Source organism: Cupressus sempervirens, chromosome 1, assembly GCF_028749045.1.
Source record: "Cupressus sempervirens isolate cs-2001-9-10 chromosome 1, ASM2874904v1, whole genome shotgun sequence".
In the NCBI taxonomy this organism is placed as follows: domain Eukaryota; kingdom Viridiplantae; phylum Streptophyta; class Pinopsida; order Cupressales; family Cupressaceae; genus Cupressus; species Cupressus sempervirens.
In genome coordinates this window covers 181,222,300-181,234,793 of record NC_143118.1, presented here as the reverse complement: position 1 = coordinate 181,234,793, position 12,494 = coordinate 181,222,300, and the positions used below count along the sequence as shown (strand labels likewise).

Below are 12,494 nucleotides of genomic sequence, written 5' to 3'. Positions count from 1 at the left end.
CTAACAACATCCGCGTGGCAATAAACTTTCTATTTTATTCGGGTTATGGAGAGACGGGTCGTGACACACAATCAGATAGTGACCGATGAGGAGGTCGAAAACAACGCTCAAAGTACGTCAATCTTATATAAAATATCAGTGTCTAGTAAAAGCAAGAGTTTTATAGAAACAATACATATCAAATTATTAAACTAAAAGAAAATACTTGTGTATCTCCAAGTTCTTATTTTCCTTCTATAACTATGCTTACTACCGGGAACAACTAACATAATACAGTCCATGCCATCAACAATAGAGATAAAGCCATTGCTGGTAACTTGACACACTCTGTTGCTTCCTATGTACAAGGTTCTTTAGATTGGGATAATGAGGAGACACGGCAATGTAAACCATAATGATTTTCTCAAAATACAAAGTTAGCCTCGTACAGCAATTTTAAATATAAGAAAAACACAGCGCTTTGAAAATGCTACAAGAAAAATTCCTCGAGTGTCACATGAGGCAGTAATTTGTGTAAGTTATTTCAAGCAAGATCTGTCCAATGCAGGGAGAATTAGAAGAACCAGAAGAGCGATCATTTACTTAGCACCAACCTATGATATCAATGAAACTGAAAATCAGAAACAGGATTCAGGTCATCCTCCACAGCAAATAACTTGATCCATGATTGCAAAACTAAATTAGTCCTGTAAACAATTTGGCACTTAGATTGTCAGAGCATATGTATGATATCTCAACACCAATAGTAAAAACATTTGTAGATGTTTAAAATTGGAAGACATGTCATCCATGGCACTCCGGGAAGATCTAACCCAAACAAGTTGCAATATGCATGCCATCAGACTAATTATTCCATCGATCCAATGACGACTAAATCCTCTATATGTGCCATGTACCCATGCACTAAAAACATCTTTATGCTTCATTCAACTTTGGTTGTGAGTTACAAATTTACAATTAAATAGACTGGTACACAGCTATAGGAGCAATAGGAAACATAAATCTTTAAACACACTGTCCCCTGGAATTCTACAATGCATCCAAAAGGGAGGTAACAAGTTTTTTATTGAGTTGTCTGTGAGGTCAAAAAATTACATGTAAATCATAAAAAAATAATTAATTTGAATGGAACCCTAGTAGCATGGAGCAAAATAATTAATAAGTTGTTGCAAGGAATGAAAGAAGGGTTGTATCCACGTAAACAAATTTATCTACAAGACATTTTTCCCGTGCACTTTAAAAGAAATGTGAATCCGACCAGTGAAGCCAGGGCTCTGATCTGCAATAGACAAGCTACGCTTCTTAGTAAAACAAATATAAAAAATCTTTATAAAACCTTCTGACCATTCCTGATGGAAATACCCACAAGATGGTGAACAAGCATTCCACTCACACAAGTAGCAGGCACAGTGATATACATGGCGCATAAGCCTTAGCCGAATTTCATCTACATTACAACTCCACAAGTTTCCAGTGGGTTTGAGGGCCCTGTAAAGTGGCTACAATGGTGAAAACCCCAGTTGGTTTTGGTAACCCATATGCACAACTACAAGTATGAGGTGACATCTTTCATTCTGTGAAGTTGATCCAATACACTGTTTCTGCCCGTATCATGGCTTGCATCACTGTAGAGTACAAAACAGTGTCTTCTAACAAGCCAAGATAATGAGTCATAGGTATAATAGAAGGATCTTCTCGTATTACAAGTCTTGGTGGGAATTCCCTATGCTTTCCTTGTCAAATGAAATAGGTAAAATGCTTTCTCTCTCATTTTCACAAACTTCTTCTGTCTGGATTTTATTGCATTGCCCAACCTGTAGTCCTCTTGAAATCCAAACACACTCCTCCCATCTAAAACAGTGAACAAGATGATCGTTTGTCATCCCCGCTGCTTGCATAAATGAATATACAACCATGGGCCCAACAAACCGAAATCCCCTTTTAAGTAAATCCCTGCTGATAACTTCTGCCTTAGGTGTCCTCACTGGGACTTGCCTGGGATACCGAAATCTGTTTATTATGGGTTTATATCCAACAAAACTCCACATATATGTGTCCAATGACCCAAACTCCTCAACTATCTGCATCATTAAGCACAGTGAAATGAGTAATTTACACAATCTACCAAGCTTACATCCCTACCAGCTAGGTAGTTAGCACAAGAATGCTCTAAAACTTGGAACGTGTTAGATAACCTGGAAGCCTAGAACAGTTTATATACAAAACTTACAGCTCGAATGTAAGTGCATTTGTTTTACAGTTAATTTTTCATGTTCAATTACACCAGATAGACAAGCAGACTTGAATTCGTTTTGGCATAAAAGGTCATCACATCAAATTAGATTGTGGCTAGATTATACCTCAAGGACAAGCTTTGCATTGTTGACAATACCAAGGAGCTTTCCTTCATATAGCACAGAGTTTTCTACATACATGAGAGAGGCAACTTTATCGTCATCAAAGGTAGCCACCACTGCAGGATCAAACCCACCAAACACCTGTCTGCAGTAACTTGCCAATTATCACCTTGAAGTGAATAAGACTTCTTTTTGGAAGTCAAAAATATATATTTGCATACATACCTGTAAACGTCCCTTGCATTCAGAATGGAAGACCAACTCAGCTCTGCTAAAGCCCCCGACAGTACCAAAAGTTCAAACAGCGCCCTGCATTTGTGAGCAGAGCAGAATACTCCTTATTCAGAAACTTCCAAGAATAGAATTGAACAGTGCACCACTCCGTATAGTGCATCGACAATGCTGGATAGACAGTTCAAATTTGCAGAACTTCAATGCAGTAAAGGTGGCTTACTTGTCATCATGTACAGGAACTCCCCATTCATTATCATGAAATGCAACATATGCAGGATCTGCATTCAAAATAAATTTTCATTGAAGAAGTCTGGAATGAAAAAAATATCACCTCTCTGTTGCTTCATTCTATGTATGACCATGTAAAAGATATATGGGAAAGACTTCAAGATGGTGAGACAACTAATGGTGCACTGATCAATAACTTCAATATACAAGCAAGGTGATGCCCAGTTTATTCCAAGTCTGTTCATCGGGTTAAAAACAGAGTTAAATATGTGTGTACACACAACATATACATGAAAATGCATTTGGACACAAATATGAAAATGGATACAGGTGTATAGCAAACACACACACACAAAAACATAAAATTTAAGTTTGCAGAGACCTTGTAAATTCTAATGGACCAGTCATCACTAACAAAAAATTATATAAAATTTTTGCAGCTTAGCTGCCATCCAACTCGAGGCTATTTGCGCTCAATTTGTCAATGTTCTAATATATACTTCATACATATATAACTGCTGATTCATTCAGTCGAGCACAAATCAAGTTAAGTATTGTTCAAGTCTACACAGTCCAATAACTTCTTCAGTACCATCAGGGAAGAATGGTGAAATGTTACACGCCTTTCACAACATACATTCTTCACAGTCTATGTCTTTTCATTTTCCTTGTCATTAGCTAGATGATGAAAGTGACTGACCTGAATTTGGATTGCGTTTTCCATGCATGACCATTAAATTGACATGCTATTGCTGGGATCTCCTTCTCTAACTGAGAACCAAAGCTTCTCTACCATCTGCTTCTTTCAATTTCCCAATGGTTAACAGTTCAGAAAAATCTTCCTCCTTATTTCTCCATTCTTTAGAGCATATCATCTACTCATCATACCAGCTCCTCTCAAGTTGCAAGTATTGCTTGGCATCGATGTAGTGCTGGCAGAGTACTCTCTGAGTCACAAAAACTGGCAGACTTTTCTGGCCTGGTGAGTTTATACAACTTTTATTGGCACCAAGAACTTGTCAAAGTTTTGGCAAAAACTCACCGAGTATTTGTTGAATTTTTGCCAAAACTTGGTGAGTTTTTGTTAAAAACTTGGTCATAATTTTATAATTGCACTTAACGGCAAAAAAATGGCCCAAATTAATTTCATTTCTCATTTCTTAACTTGTATTTTGCTGAGAGGGGGAAAATAGATTTCCCAACACCAGCAAACTGATTTTTATCAATATGAACTATGAAGTGGATTGAAGGTGGTTTTTGAAGAGGATGACATCAATGATTTGGAAAGGCAGACCATAGAGGAGGGAGATAGATTTGGTTTCACACTAGATGGCATTGAGTTGAATGAGTTGTCATTGCTAGAGCCAAGATAAGCTAGAGGCAGAGCTACATCCAGGATGGAGGACAAGCCACAGACTGAGTCAAACATACCGAGCAAGAGGCACAGTCATGCCAGTGCAGACTTCCAGGACCAGATCCTCAACTTCTACCTCTCCCTTAGTTTTTACTAGAGCTGGGAAGAGGAAGTGTTGATGTTTGATAGTTTCTGTCAGATATATATATATATATATATATATATATATATATATGATTAAATATCTTATTATATTAATTATCTCATTAATGAATAGACATTCTCAATATAAATCTAAGAGGATGTTGCATTTGGAACACACATACCACATACAATAGCAGTGCTTAATACATTTGCAGCAGATCCTCCTACTTAAACATGGTATCAGAGCACCTCGATCTTAGGGATCAACTCAGTTCGAAGATTGGCTTAAGATTGTTGCAAAGGGTGATATAGATATGAGAAAAATACATCGTCTTAGGCAAGATTTCTTCTCAAGATTGTACATATGAAACCGAAAGACATATGCTTTCTATTGATGGCATGAGGTAACCAACATTTAATGAATGTGGAGGTTGATGACTTCACTGTTTAGGAAGAATACTGCAATTACTATGCCTGCAATGGCACAGTCACAGTCATTAATTATTTTATTAGTCAATATGAAATGTTCTGACACGAGTTCAAAGCAACTCTGCATAAGCACATGAATATAATTTGGAGTACATCATATACTGGTCTTGGTTTACTTTTTAAGGTATGACTGTGTGATTGGTATTTATGTTGGTTAAGGTCTTAATGGTTGTTTTCTGATCACCATCATTTGCTTAGCATCCATGCTTTACAACATCTATTTGTGGTGATTAAAATGTCACAAAGGGAAACACCATACTTTACTTGTGGCAACTGCATTTTACCCGACTGAGGAGGCATTGGTAGCTGCAATGTTATAGATCGGGCCTTGTGATTAGCTGGTGGCGTTTGGTAAAGCAGATCACAAATTCTCATTTTGAATCACCATTTAAAACATTGGTGGTGGTTTCATATTCGTTTTCTTGAGCCCATATTTTCGTGCATATCATTTGTGGCTGCAGCAGTGGTCAAATCAATTACTAGACAATGCATTTTTTAATTGCAACAAATATTTGTATTTGATTGTGCAATTTTACTTTCAAGACATTCTTGAAGAGTTTTTGAATGTGCTGGTGTAATACAATTGTATAGTACTTCAATTAGAGGAAGAAGGCAGCCCTTGTGAAGCAGATCATCAACAGAGGAGGCATCAATGTTATGATTGTGTGAAGGGAAAAAGATGGCTTGAGGGATCGTTTGGAAGAAATTGTCATACGAATTTTTTGCCTGCAACTAAAACAGCAAGAACAACCCCAAAACTGTAGATGTTGCATGTGTCCGTTAACTTCAAGGTCTGATGATATTCAGGACCAATGCACCCAACCGTTCCCACTACATTTGAGCTGGTGGCATGTGTGGCTGCTTCAGGAAGCACCTTGGCAAGGCCAAAATCAGCAACGTGGGCCTCAAAGTCCTCGCCAAAGAGGATGTTTCCGTTGTGCTGTGGAAGTGCAAGTATTGGAGACTGGCAACAATTCCCATGGCGATCTTATGATGAGCGGGCCATGATAGCTCTAATGTCCCTTCTCCAACCTTCGATAAGGCTCGATGGAGGGCGCCATTTTTCATGTATTCATAAATTAGTAGATGGTAATCAGGCCGAGCTATAGAGGCTAGGAGAGTAACAAGGTTTCAGTGCCTTATATCACCTAATGTCTCCAATTCTGCACGAATGTAATAGTGACATGGAGGGACCACCAAAGAAGATTATACTCGTGCGTGAATTGCTTTCCACATTAGGGATACATGGAACATAAACACCGCTAAGTAAAGTTCATGTGAGGTAAGTTTATGAATTTGCTTCATTTTACATAAATTTATGTTATTTTATTTATAGAGACATATTTATGTTATATTCAAGAACATAAGAGAGATATTAAATGAAATAAATGAATATAAGAGATTGGAAAATTGGCATTAATGACAATAGATTAATGTATATATTTAAATTAGACATCGATTTATATTATTGAGTATTATATTAGTCTTTCTCTTATTTCAATATGTACTATAAGAGATATTTACCTTGATCTTTTCCTTGGAGAATCTTATTGCAAGAAGAGGGAGATTGAGATTTAGAGGGAGTCTGGCATTTCATTAGAGGCATCCTTGAAAGAGAGGGAGCAGATAGAGGATATGGTTCAATCAACCTTCAATGATCTTGGTTGTATTGATTCAAAGGGGGTGAACCATGTTGAGATGGATTCTCCAGCGATTAATAAATTGTAGCATTCATGAGGATTGTGATTCATGAATATACCTTGTGGTTATGTATTTCTAATGGGCCTAACCCCTGTGTACATCATGAGTAAGTGAAAACTTCCAAATGATGTCACTTGAATTTGCAGAAGTTACTGTAAGGTGACAATCTTACAATAACTTGTATTATGAGATTAAACAAATTGAGTATATGGTGAATGTCTTGCATCTCAACATTCTAGAAGGCCATTACTCAAAGAGTATTTGGTGACTATTATTCATGTTTTGGGAGGCTAATACTCTTGATATTAGATGTGATACCAAAACCTTTTGAGTATTTGGTGAATATCATTGATATTCTGGGAGGCCAATACTCTTGATATCAGATGTGATATCAATACCTTTTGAGTACTTGGTGAATATCATTGATATTCTAGGCGGCCAATACTCTTGATATCAGATGTGATATCAAAACCTTTTGAGTACTCATTCAGTACCAATACTTGTGATATCAAATGCAATATCAAATGGTGGAAAACTTCTGAGATATCAAATGAGATATCCTTAAAATTTATAATATTACCAATGATGTAATATATGTCTTGTGTTTATCCTCCCTAGCTAAGAGGGAGTCTTGATGTTTGATAGCTTCTGCCAGATAAACATATATATAATTATATGAGATAAAATTGAAATACAAATATATGAGAGAAATTAATATATATGATTAAATATATTATTATATTAATTATCTGATATAAATCTAATAGGATGTTGCATTTGGAACACACATACCACATACAATGGTAGTTCTTAATACATTTGCAGTAGATCCTAATAATTCAATAGGAAGATATAATTGTAATGATGTATTTACTTTTAGTTTTACATAAATCATTTTACTATTTTGCTTCCAGCCATCAACATTCCTCCTGGGAATGCAATTTTGTACCCACTTTGTTATCTAGACTAAGCTTGTTTCTTTCAGGTTCTCATTTATTGACTCATTGGATGCAACTTCTCATTGAATTTTGCAAATAAAATGCTTTTCAAATAGAATTTAAGAAATTTTTTAAGTTCTTGAGTTTTTTGAAAACTAGCCAAGTTTTTCCAAAATTTCGTTTTCAGGCCTTGGTGAGTTTTTGGCTTTGGCGAGTTTTGCAACTATGTTGCTTGGTATTGTATTTGGTTTGTATTCACACCACAAAATGCTATGATACCTCTCCTAATGGCACACCCTTGATTCTGCTAGAACCGTAGACGAAGGAATTTGGATTTCCCCTTGTCACTACCCCGATAAAAGCTGTTTATGAAATCTCTGGAATTTCCTTCAAGATTATTTTCAAACATCCAGATCCCAAAAGAAGGCAACCTTGCAAAGCTAATCCTCCATGCCTATGCTTTAAAGAGAAACTTTCGGAGTGGCAATTTATTATCAAACTAGACATCCAATGTTCTAAACAGGAAAATAAATAGAGATTATTTTATATCAATCTGTAACATAATGGAATTGAACTCACCACTGAATGATGTAATCCACGGGCATCGATTCTTGACTGGAGGTGGAAGTGAGTGTGGAGTGCCTGGAGGTGGAAGTGAGCGTGGAGTGCTATCATGAAGTGCTGCTCCTCCATTTTGGCTTGAAGTACGCAACAATATTCTCTGCTTCAACTTCTTGGGTGTACAGGAGGTATCTGCAGAAGAACAGGAGCAGGACGACAAGTTCAGAGAACCACCAACCCTATTTAGCAAGTTGTTGGCAACATTGCAGCTTTCAGGTGACCTCCCTATTGAGCTGCCTGGAGATCTGCACACCTCTCCATTCTTAATGGGGCTCCTGCCCATCTTGCCCAGTTTATACCCGGACATAACATTAGGACTGCTACCGCCAGAGCCAGGCTTTGCCAGTCTATGTTTGAGCTGTTAAGATAATTTGTCAAGGTTTGATATAACTAGAGACTCATCAAAAGTAGAAAATCATAGAGATACAGATGTGAATAACATATAAATTCAAAGACTCAATAGGAAATTTTACTAAATTTTTAAGTTGGACAGCGAGAAATTTTAACAATTTATATAGATGAAAAAGTTTAGTTTCCTTGATCCCAAAAAGGTCCACTTGGTAAACTGCGAATAAAAAAATGTTGGAAGAAAAGACGCCACAGCAGATAGTAAATGAGGGTGGTCACTGGTAAAGCAACCCATCTTTTAAGCCCTAATTAATTAGTCTAAAGAAAATAGCATCATTTCATTAACATATATAAAGGTCTCACTGATAAAGCACATACCTTTTGAGTCCTAATTATTTCATCATTTCATTAACAAATATAAAGGTTTAAGCAACGAAGCATGACTTGTTAAAAGTGTCATAGGTTTATTGTCAAGTAAGAGTCTCCAAAATTATCTCATCTCATAAATTAAAAATTCCAAGCAAAGAAAAGTGGCCTGAGAGAAGTATCAATATGCTTAATTGCTGCGGAACCATAGATTTGACACAAAAAAAAATTGAACTACCTATCCAGAAATTAAAGATCTCTTCTCTGAAAAGGGTCTCATTAAACTGTGAGCAAAATGTAAAGTTTGAAAGGTATTTGATTGGTATGTGCAACATGTATGTCGAATAAATTTTTTTGAGACATACTAACGAGAGATATTAGGTTCAAGTCCAAACTGATCCACAGAATATTAAGAAACGTTTTACATGCAATTCGATCCCAAATTAAAGAAATGCAGCTTTGCAAAGTATTGCACATACACCAGACACTCCAATTTCGAAGAGCACTCAAGCAAAAAGAGAGGCAAATACAACATGCCCTCACAATACTACTCCAGCAAGAAAATTGGAGATCACAACCACAAGTCTCGCCAAGCCCATATAGATTAAGAAAAAAGCAGCTCTAAAAAGAGCTGCAGATACAACAGACCCTCCGATTGATAAGGGACTCGCGCAAAAAGAGATGCAAATATCACATGCCCTCACAAGAGGACTCCGGCAAGTTAATTGGAGATCCCAAGTTCAAGTCCCAGCAAGTCCATACAAATCAAGGAAAAACAGCTTTGCAAAGAGTTGCAGATATAGCAAAATCTTCAATTGCTAAGATTATCCAAGCAGAAGGGGAAGCAAATACAAATGCCTTCACAATAGGACTTTAGTGAGTTAATTAAAGAACCAAAGTTAAAGTCCAAGCAAGTACATACAAATTTAGGGCAAAATGACAGTACTACATTACCTCAGGGGAGCCCGGAGCAGAACTAGGATGCTTTGGGGACAAGGGACTCAGCTTCAAAACCTCATTCTTCTGCTGCTGCTGCTTTGTACCCAACTTCGCTGGTGAGTTTTTGGGTGTCCTATTGCCGGCGGGGCAAAGAACCGGGCGGCCTGCTGCTCCTCCGCCTGCAACATTTCTCCTTGCCCCTTCTCCAGACATGAATGTCGATTCGTGGGTTTACCCGCTTGACATGTTCTTTTTGCCCATGGTTAGCAGTAGCACAATCAGTCGCATTTGCAGTTAACTGCTGCCCCTTCCGCTGCTGTTCTTGACATTGATTACCCAGCGGCTGCTCATATTTGATTACACCTTGCTTTGTCTTTCTTTCACTCACCAACTGCACTCCATGAATTGAGAAAGCCCAACCGACTCGAGGGTCCGTTTCGATATTATGTCCACTTCAAACCCGCTAGATTCATGCTTACGACATTCAGTGTCACAAACCTCATTTTTCTGGTATTTTAATTCATGTAACCTCATCATTTGCATTCCGATCTGTTTGAATAGGACAGGAGAAATTGTCTGAATACAAACATTGCGACAGGAAAACAGAGATTTGTGAGGGATTAGGAGGCGCTGTAAATAAGTTTTTCTTCTTCGACGCACATCTGCCGGTCACCCGTGGAAGAGCTGGCCCCGTCAGACTTCGTATCATTTTGCTAAATCCAGTCCGTGACGATAAAGGTGTCGTGTGGTTTTAATGAAGCTCTAATTTTATTATTATTCAATTTAGTTGTGGACTTAGTTTATTCTTGTAATGTAATAAATCACATGAGGTTAATTAATAATTAATAATAATTAAATAATTAAAAATAAACCTGTAAAATAATTAGGAGCCAAATCTAATGAGGAAGAGAATGATCAATAGCTTAAGTTTAATGGGCAAATACATAATCATGTAGTTTAGATTGAAAGAGTTGGGTATTGATATTATATTTATATGAATGAAATAAGATATTTGATTGAATATAAATTTTGAATAGTACATTATTACATGTTCATTGTAAAACTTAAAATTTGCTTATCACAATAGTTTTAAAATGAGAAAACAATGAACACATCTTATGTTTGGTAGTTTGGCTCATAATAATGGTGGAAAAGGTAAGATTAAAATTTGAATTATGAATTTTAAAAGTTTGAAGTTGAATTTTTTTTTTTTTGATGAATAGTCCCTTCCTTCTATTAAAAAAAAATTAATAAACTTACATATTCACAAAAAAAGGGGTCGAGGGAAATAGAATCACCTTGCAAGTTCATACGGCCACAGGCCGAAAATCAACTATTCATCAAAAAAAACTTTTAGAAAACATTAGAAAATATAGAAATCCTCAAGCTATCAATGTAGTGCTAGTCGAGGGAGGAGGATCCTTATCATCAGAGCCCCACTCGAGGGTGGGGTGAGTAGACAACTTAGGGGGAGCCCATTCATCATCATTAGCAGTAGCATTATCTTCATCTTTCTCTCCCTCAAGCCTGGGAGGAGAAATGGCTAAGTCCAGTTGGCGAAACACCCACTTGGGGTCTAAGTGTGCAGATGGCCAACCAGTAGTAGGAGCAGCAAGAGGAGCCATTGGGGACCACCCCGAACTAGACCTCCGAGGAGGCGAGGTAGAGCGTTGCCGACCACTAGATCCTCTAGAAGAGTGGTACCGACCAAAAGCACCATCGCTGGGAGAGTGGTGCGGCTGAGAGCGAGGCGTGTGTGAGCAGCGAACATAACTACTACATCCTCGATGATGACTGCGAGGAGGAGTATGGTTGCCAGAGGCTAAATCTAGCAAAACACAAGCTATTGTACAGGGGGCATTTCCCCAATGAACCAAAAGTTCCTGTAAGTGTGTCACCTCCAAAGCCACTTTATCAGTTTGTACTTGAATCTACAACATGACATTGTTATAAATACATGCTTTAGCATACATAGCCACATTAATGTCAAGTGTGTTGTTAGCATAAATAACTACTTTGCAATCTTTCCAAATGGTAAATAAGATCTCCAATCTAAAAGCATGCCATATCTGGGCGTACTTGAAGGGTATCTGAGTATTAGCACCCAGAACAACCATATGCCAAGAAAAAGCTTTTGGGCAGAAGGGGCGAAAGAGATCATGGATCCATCGCCAATAACACTGAGCCCATCTACAAAACCAAAAAAGAGCAAAAAAGTCTCTGGTTGACCACATAAAGGGCAACGAGGGTTAGGAACTCCCAAGTGTCGTAGCCGGGGGCCCAAAGGCAAGCCTTGGAAAAGAATACACCAGGAAAAATGCACAATTTTGGGTTCAGTAATGGTGTGCCACACAGTGGAGAACCTATGACTCCAAGTATGGTGAGAAGATTGCAAATGCCATCGTTGGTTGAGAACATCAACCATGGGCAGGTGAGGAACCAGCCATAGCTAGTTATCGGGGTGTCTAGATACCACTTCAAGTCTTTCCACCAAGGGTGAGAGGACTGAATGCCCACTTTATGTAACAAATGTGGAGGCATCGCAAAAACTAGAAGATCAAAAGTCTATCGATCTGGACAAGTGAGTCAGAATTGTACTTTCATTTCCTCCCACGATCGTTAGCTCATAGTAACTCTAGAGAAAAGATCTTTAGGGGTCCTTATGCCACATTTTTAAAAATGCAGAGCACTAGCCCCATGCACCTTAGCCAGGGGAACACCTTAGATAACAAATAATGGTGACCACCAAAGATTGTGCTAGTTAATGGAGAGCCC

The 12,494-nt window shown here is 37.8% G+C and overlaps 1 protein-coding gene across 1 annotated transcript; it reads right to left on the bottom strand.

Moving 5' to 3' along the window:
- Window positions 1-1,299: 1,299 nt before the first annotated feature.
- On the bottom strand, window positions 1,300-10,443 carry LOC149576736 (uncharacterized). The gene is made up of 6 exons (XM_089819412.1): window positions 9,735-10,443; window positions 8,025-8,424; window positions 2,812-2,869; window positions 2,583-2,666; window positions 2,361-2,502; window positions 1,300-2,081 (listed from the first exon to the last, which is right to left on the bottom strand). Exons 1-6 carry the CDS (start codon window positions 9,930-9,932, stop codon window positions 1,701-1,703), a joined length of 1,263 nt encoding a protein of 420 aa, XP_089675538.1. The 5' UTR covers window positions 9,933-10,443; the 3' UTR covers window positions 1,300-1,700.
- Between the last annotated feature and the right edge of the window lie 2,051 nt (window positions 10,444-12,494).

Excerpts from the sequence above, each read along its gene's own strand:
- LOC149576736 (XM_089819412.1), bottom strand. The coding sequence starts at position 9,932 with ATGTCTGGAGAAGGGGCAAGGAGAAATGTTGCAGGCGGAGGAGCAGCA. Across the intron at positions 8,425-9,734 it reads CTGCTCCGGGCTCCCCTGAG|CTCAAACATAGACTGGCAAA; the intron begins GTAATGTAGTAC and ends TTATCTTAACAG. Across the intron at positions 2,503-2,582 it reads AATGCAAGGGACGTTTACAG|ACAGGTGTTTGGTGGGTTTG; the intron begins GTATGTATGCAA and ends AAGTTACTGCAG.